Raw genomic sequence first — 8,374 nt, forward strand, 5'->3', positions numbered from 1 at the left:
CATCGTAATCTTATCATGGACATAATCAGCGAATACTTCACCCGGTGCCCACTTTCTTGCTTCGAAATCTTTGCGCAAGCTTAAAGGGGTTGCTCGCCGTCCGAACATCTTCTTGATTTCCACCAACAAGTTCTCACAGCTCATTTCAACACAATCACTTCGCGTGTGGTACCACTTTAACACTTTACCCGCCAATTTGTTACACATCAAGGCTTTTGCGGTACCGTCCGGTAAGGCATAATTTTGTATTAATTGTTTAATTTGTTTTTCCCACACGTGGTAATCGTAAGAAATGCCATCATAATTTGCAACCATTTCTTTTATGTCTCCATTTTGTAGACATAGACGGCATTGGTGATCGGGTGGTTTCGCGCGGGGTGACTCGTAATATTTCTAATTCTCTTCGCAGCAACAGTAATTCTCGCTCGGCCAGATCTCGTTCCCATCGTAATAATTCCGTCTCGGTAGTAGTCATCGCTGCCTGTCGAGAAACGACATTTTCGGTCGTAGTGGCTGACGTCTATTCGATGACTTCCTCTTCTTCTAGCTCGGCGCCGGTGTTTAGGTACGACTCCGCAGCCGCTTCTATTAACCGGCTTACCAATTCGGCCTTCGTGCCCGACGTTGGGAAATTCATACTGCGCAGTCTTTCTTTTAAACTTGAAACCGATATTTTTACACTCATTTTCAATTCTCCGTTTTATTTTCAAGCATAAACGAACACGTAACTCGCGGAATCTAATCCCACTTCTGAATTTGTCAGGAGGCTCGGAGACTCGACACGACACGTCGTAATTTGTTGCTCGCTCGCAGGGAACTGTTTATTTAACAAAATCTGAACGTAACATACATTTGTTAACAAAAGCACTAACGCAACACATAAATCAATAAAATTATATATAACAGCATAAATCAATAAAATTATATATAACAGCATAAATCAATAAAATTATATATAACAAATAAACATATGAAACACTCAAGTCATCTAAACGCTGGTATAAACATTCTTACACAATGTATATACATTGATGTTCCAACAACCTTCTCATTATTGTCAAATTGTCCATGAGTAAATCACGCGTCTTTCTCTTATATCATTCGATACATATTTATGTAAACTTTTCTAACGTTCAATATATTAATATTATTAATAAAGTGATTGTTGTGAGGCATAGTTTATTCCTGCCTGTATAAAAGTCGTGTATCTATTGGGATCGCAGTGCAATTGTCGGATTCGTATTGCAACAAGGTTTCTCACAGGATTCATACTGTGTGCATAATTCGCCTCGTTACATGTTTTGAACCAACTCCCATCGAGAGCATTTTCTGAGGGTCCTCGCAGAATATTTTATATCTTATTACTTTTTTTGAAAGAATATTCTATGTTTGAAAAGTATATTGGTTTTTACCCTTTTTTCATATCTGTAACGCGAACTTGTCTCGGAATGTTTCGTCGAGATTAGTCGACGAGAAAATAGAAATTATTGTGAATAATTTCTTATTTCTCGTGCACTTTTTTATGCATGAAACTTCATTTAGAATCTACTGATGAAGTTTCATTTTGTAAATTTCAAAAAGTTATAAGGAACTTAGAAAAAATTTCTTACGGAAACTATGATTATTATATTACCTCAAGGCGTTGGCTTGAGGCCAACGTCGGTCGGATCGGCCGACGTCACACCTCCTCCCCTAAGAAAGGAAACTTCTAACGGAGAATGTTTCCTTCTATGGTCCGTGGTAGGAGGCGTTTCGCACATTTTACGCACTGTTTCACTGGGGTGAGGGGGTGCGCAAAAACGAACGACTACGCACTGTCTCTGTCGTCGTATTTATTTATTGAGGACTTGGGAGGACTGGGGCCACTGTCACTATGTCCATGGTGTTGTCTTCCTCGTCCTCGCTGTCCTTGGATGAATCGGAGTCGTCTGATGAGTCGGATTCTTCGATCATGACGCCTCGGTTGGCCAGGATGCGCATGCACGTTCGACAGTTCACTACTGGCGTCTCGGTGCACATTCTGGCTCCGCACTCCTCGCAATTGTTGTTGATGGAGTACATCCTTTGATGCGTCCAGACCTCCACGTTGGAGATGACAGTTCTTAAGCTACAGTCGTAGCAAAGCTGCCTTCCATTTGGTGTTATTCTTATTCTGCCATTGTAGCAGATGAGTTCATACAGCACGGTGGGCATCGTGGGTGATTTGTACACTGACACCTTCCTGATTGGACATTGCTTGCACATCTTAACGGTAGTTTCGGCGTTCGCCATTGAGATGCTGCTTAAACAATAGGTAATTGCAGAATGAACGTCTTCCTGTTCTGTATGAATTAGTTGGGGGTAGGCAAGGAGGCCATTGGCAGGAGAATACTAGGTATCGATATTGAGAGTAATCTCCCTGCTGCGTTGGCGCTTTGCGTCCTTTGTTGGCCAAAGCCATTGTTCTCGTCTTGGGTGACAAGATTATGATGGTGACACGATCACCCTGCGCCTTTTTGTCGGAAAGTCGTGCTCGTTGGTGTCGGTATCCTCGTCCGAAGAAGAGATACTTGAGTTCTCGCTCTCCTCTGTGTCGTCTTCTTCTTCGTTGTCGTCCTCGTCTTCCGTGAGGATTTCTTCTCTTTCTCTTCTTATTCTAGCAGAGTCTGTTGTTGCCTGATCTAATGCGAGAAGGTAACTGCAGTGAATACATTCTAGCACTGGGGTTTCCTTCACTATGGGCCTTGTACATGTGTCGCAGGCGTTCTTTCTTTTTTGAGTGAGAACGTGTGTGTAAATGATGATTTTCTTGACTACTGCAGTGAGGCTGCAGGCAAGACATAATTCTCTGCCATCGGAGGAGATTCTGTGTCTGCCATTATATTCTGCCGTAATATTTCAACAGGGAGAAAATCCCAATTAATAACATCCAAATTGCTAAGAGTAGACTGGGGCTCTGGCTGTTGGAAATTTCATGAAGAGCTGCTGGCGTATGTTCGATATCTTCCGAGAGGTTATCTTCCTTCGGAGTTGTTGGAACGCTTATGCTGATTTCGCATCTCTCGAGTTTCGCATGCTCGATATCGCTCGCGACCGGACGCAGATTTATCGCGGTTTCTAGTTTCGCGTCAGCAGAGGGCTGCAATAAAATCTCTTGAGAGGGTTCGCTATCGCACGTTACACGAGACGTTCTAGTCATCGCTCGCGAGTTATCGGATACCGGTTTATCATCATTAAATTGCGACGCAGCGTTCATGATACCGTCGCAATCACGCTCCACAACCTTCGCAGAGGGCGAATTGCAACTTGATATTATTTTTGCTCGAGAACGTTTTGCCACGAGCATAGGTCTACCTTTATAAGAGGTTTTGAAAATTATGCGGTGACTGCTTTTAACCATAGGACGCGCATCATTGTCGTCGCAATCGACGAATGGCTTTTGTTCTGAATTTAAGCATGTCAATTCCGTCTCTGGAGTTGTCGAGACTTTGACTGATACTGGTTTGAAGTTCTCCGATTCAAATGGCACGGCTTGATCGAATATGATCGTTTCGTGCATTGGGAAGCAGATTTCTAACTTCCTTGGGGCTGCGGGAAATTCAATAATATCCTCGCAGATCACAGATTCTTCTTCTGTGTGAATGAAAGTCGGAGGATGAATCGCTGCAGGAATTTCGCAGGATTCCAAATCGGTGCCCTGCCTTGCGGAACTAATATGTTCCTTTGGCACACCGGCGTTTAGTTGTTTGAGGAGATCTCCGAATTTTATAGATGTGGCCTTTGGCTCGGGATCTTCACTAACAAGGGAACATATTCAGATGCGAAATTCGGATTTTGATAAAACTTTGGGAGTATACAGTTCTTTGAAAAATATTTGACACGTATTTTTTTTTATCGGCAACCATCCACTTTGAAGGGGTGAACACAGCCCTCAAAGTTGGGGGTCAAAACCATACTTTTTGAGATATCTCGGAAACCAGAGGTCGAAAAAATTTGAATTTTTTTTTAAATTGTGTGTTTTTCAATGGGCAATGTAGTCGCGCAAGGAAATTTTAACAAAAGTTTCTTGTTTAAACAATATATTAAAAATTTGATTTCTTTTTGTAGTTTCTCTTATTTATTGTTAGTTAATTTTAATGTAAACTTGGGTGCGCGATCTTTGATCCAAAATAGGGGATACATGTTTCAGGATTTTCTTTTTTTTTGCCATTTAACAATAATTATGCATAATGGTATATAGTCTTGCACCTGGCGTGTGGGGGAATTCTAGCTTGTTTTATCGAAATATAAGCATTTAGTATAAACGTATGTAGTATTTTAAACAATACCACTGGATTACATGACGTTTATTGTTTTATCAGCAGCTAAAGAAGGTGGCGCAGGTACCAGCGTGACGCGGTGCTAATTACCGCGGCGGAGTAAGGGTACCGACTGGTATGTATAGCCAATTCTCCTGTAAATTTCTCCGGTTGTTGGGTGTTTCCTTGTTATTATTGCTGTGATATGTTTCCATCAAAATGTTTATAATGTTCATCAGATTGACCTTCATGTTTGTAAAAACGAATCTAAAAATAAACAATCAGTAAAAGTAAATTATTTGAAGGATCCACAGTGTATTTGAAAAGGCTCCAGGTATATTTTGACCGAAAGCCCAACGGCTGCAGAAATTCGCAGACGAATTGGCTATACATACAAGTCGGTACCCTTACTCCGCCGCGGTAATTAGCACCGCGTCACGCTGATAGCTGCGCCACCTTCTTTAGCTGCTGATAAAACAATAAACGTCATGTAATCCAGTGGTATTGTTTAAAATACTACATACGTTTATACTAAATGCTTATATTTCGATAAAACAAGCCAGAATTCCCCCACACGCCAGGTGCAAGACTATATTCCATTATGCATAATTATTGTTAAATGGCAAAAAAAAAAGAAAATCCTGAAACATGTATCCCCTATTTTGGATCAAAGATCGCGCACCCAAGTTTACATTAAAATTAACTAACAATAAATAAAAGCAACTACAAAAAGAAATCAAATTTTTAATATATTGTTTAAACAAGAAACTTTTGTTAAAATTTCCTTGCGCGACTACATTGCCCATTGAAAAACACACAATTTAAAAAAAAATTCAAATTTTTTCGACCTCTGGTTTCCGAGATATCTCAAAAAGTATGGTTTTGACCCCCAACTTTGAGGGTTGTTTTCACCCCTTCAAAGTGGATGGTTGCCGATAAAAAAAAATACGTGTCAAATATTTTTCAAAGAACTATAAACTCCCAAAGTTTTATCAAAATCCGAATTTCGCATCTGAATATGTTCCCTTGTAAGTTGCACATTGATTTGTTCTTTGGGCAAATCTGTAATGAGAACATTCGAGGCGGCACAGATAGTTTTCGTGGGAGGCGAACGTATGGCCTTCACTGCACGAGTCTCTATGCTTCGTATGCTCGTTTCCGGTCTATGCTTCGAGAGATTGCATCTCGGGTTTGCAAATGGAATAGTCAGATCTTTATATGTTACCTGTTGTTTGGGGAAGGATATGTCTACTCCTTGTTCGAAAAAAGAGGAGCCAATGATTCCATCGACATTGACAGGGAAATCGTCTGAGACGACGTGAAATGTGGCAGGAATTGAATTATTGAGCTTTGTGTTAAAGCTGCCAACAGTGTTCAACTCCCCATCTGTAATGCCATACAGGGTGACCGAAGAATTTGGTGTTAATTTTACATCTGGACGGACCTTTGATGCTCGAAAGAGATTAACATCTGATCCAGTGTCCAGGAGAAGTTCGCATTGTCGACTGAATTGGTCAGAACTGACAAGTATGCGAGGGATAAGAGGGATATGTTAATAGAGTTAACTAAGCGGTCGTCTCCGTCGGCGCATTCGATGTGGTTAATCGAATTGTCTTCTGATTCTTGCTCTGGGGCGCCTCCCGTCCCGATGTCGTGTTGGGCGGGAGGCTGTGCCCGTTTCCCGAATTTGAGGGACCAGCCTGATTGCGACGACGACAATCATGCGTGTCGTGTCCGGATCTCTTGCAGAATTTACAATATTTTTGTATCTCTCCGCGGGGAAACGTTCTCTCGCTTCGCGGCGAGCGGGAGGTCGAAATTCCTCGTGTTTTGCATCTATCATGGTATTGGAGCGTGCCTGCGGTGGCTCGTATCGTTTTTGCCAATCGCCTCTATTCAGTTCGCGGCGCGTTTCGTATCGCTCCGGCGTACGCGATCTCGATTCCTCGTAACGTTCAGGAACGCGATTCCTGAGTTCATATCGTGAAGTATCGGAAATTTCACGGCGCTCGGGCGTTCTATTCCGCGGCGTGTATTCTCGATCATAGTAATTATTCCGGCGCTCCGGAGTTCGCTCGCGTCGATCGTAATAATAATCATCATATGGATCGCGGCGCTCGGGGGTACGACTACGCGTTTCGGGACGATTCGGGTATTCGCTGGCGATAATCGTCGCGAAAGGTATCGCGTTGGCGCACTCTATCTAGTTCGTATTGTTTGTACAATGCGATCGATTTGTCAAAAATCGTTTCTAATACGTCGTCTCTATAATGACATATTTCAACGCGTAACACTGGAATTAATCCTCGAATATAGTAGTCCTTCGTGAAGCGATCTATTTCGGAGATATTCGGACTGTCGGCAACGCAATCTATTATGGCGGTACGCAGGTCTCGCACGCGTGTGATGTATTCGAGAATATGCTCGTGTTTACCTTGGTACACGCTAGCGAGTTCTCCACGATATTCATCGAGGAATTTGTAAGGACCGAGGACATCCTTCAATCTGTTGCAAAGCTGGGAGACGGTGTCGCAGGCGATGCCTTCGATCGCTGCGTATGCTCGTCCTCTCAGCTTGTTGTAATAGTAGCATACCTATGTATGTACGTATGTGTGTATGTATGCAGGTGTGTAAGAGAGCGCGGCAGTCGAGCCGGAGATTAACGGTAATACACGTGGTCATAAGCCCTCTGTACTAACTTTATATTATATTATATCTATCTTATAATAAAAGTATTAATAAACATTACATGGTGTCAGAAGTGAACGACGTTAACAAAACTAAGAAAAAGTATAATAAGAAGGTCTCGTTAATCGAGGAAAAGAAAGTAAAGAAGAAACATAACCTAAAATATTCAAAGACCACGTGGTAACAATGGATAACTTTAAGCCTCCAGTGGGACTGGATTTGAAAGAAAATGCAGCAAACAACTTAAAGAATTTCAAACAGAGGTTTGAAATATTTATAACAGCAATAAGCGAGAAAGAAATAAAGGAACCTCGCAGAGTGGCAATGCTGTTGAATTGCATTGGAAATGATGCACTGGATGTATTTAACACGTTTGGACTGCAAGCAGATACTCTCACAACTAAATCCATATTTGAAAAGTTTGAAGAATATGTGAAGCCTAGAGTGAACATAGTAATAGAGAGGCATAAATTTCACACAAGGCGTCAACAGGTGAATGAACTATTTGACAGTTTTCTTACTGATCTGAGAAAACTGGGGAAGAGTTGTGAATTTGGAGACCAAGAAGAATCACTCATACGAGACAGAATAGTTATAGCGGTGAGTGATGAGGGTCTACAACAACGTCTCTTAAGAGATCCAAATTTAACATTACTAAAGGCTATAGAAAACTGTAGAGCAGTGGAGATGAGTAAAATACAACAAAAGTCATTAAAGCTTGAATCTACAACAGCAGATGTAGTTAACGTAGATGCTGTTAAAAGGCAGAATACAGTAAATAGTAAATACAAACCTAAAGAAAGTCACCAAAAGAAGCCGTTCAATCAGGAAAGGGTCTATGATTGTAAGAAATGTGGTCGACAACATGCATGAGCCAACTGTCCAGCATATGGCAAGATATGCAAGAAGTGTGGAAAGCAGAATCATTTTGCTGTAGGATGCATGGTCCAGACAAAACCGAGGAACATCAGTGAAGTAACAACGTCAGAGGAAACACAATTCTTTGTGGATTCTATAAACTGTGAGACAGAGACCGGTGTTTGGACTCAACGACTGAAGATAGGTAACACTGTCATAAATTTTAAGTTGGATACAGGAGCGGATTGTAATATTATTCCATGGCGAATATTCAAAGATATACAGTTTAAGGAACAGCCAACCTGGAATCCTGTGATAACGACAGTTGTAAGTTATACCAATGATAAATGTAGGTCATTAGGTACAGTATTAATAGATTGTAAAATAGAGGGTAAGGTATATAAGATTAAGTTTATAGTAATAGACGTCGAAGGCATGTCAATATTAGGCTTGAACACATGTGTAAAGTTACACTTACTCAGTAAAACAGATAATAACAATGTAAGGAAGGTTTGCGATAGAATTCAGCTGATGGAAAATCACAAGACGCG

General features: G+C 41.3%; 1 protein-coding gene across 1 annotated transcript; it reads left to right on the forward strand.

The window, feature by feature from the left end:
* Window positions 1-5,282: 5,282 nt before the first annotated feature.
* On the forward strand, window positions 5,283-7,839 carry LOC143216916 (uncharacterized). The gene has a single exon (XM_076440498.1). The coding sequence runs from the start codon at window positions 7,152-7,154 to the stop codon at window positions 7,836-7,838; it is 687 nt and encodes a 228-aa protein (XP_076296613.1). The 5' UTR covers window positions 5,283-7,151; the 3' UTR covers window position 7,839.
* Window positions 7,840-8,374: the final 535 nt, after the last annotated feature.

This window comes from Lasioglossum baleicum, chromosome 16, assembly GCF_051020765.1.
Source record: "Lasioglossum baleicum chromosome 16, iyLasBale1, whole genome shotgun sequence".
NCBI lineage: Eukaryota > Metazoa > Arthropoda > Insecta > Hymenoptera > Halictidae > Lasioglossum > Lasioglossum baleicum.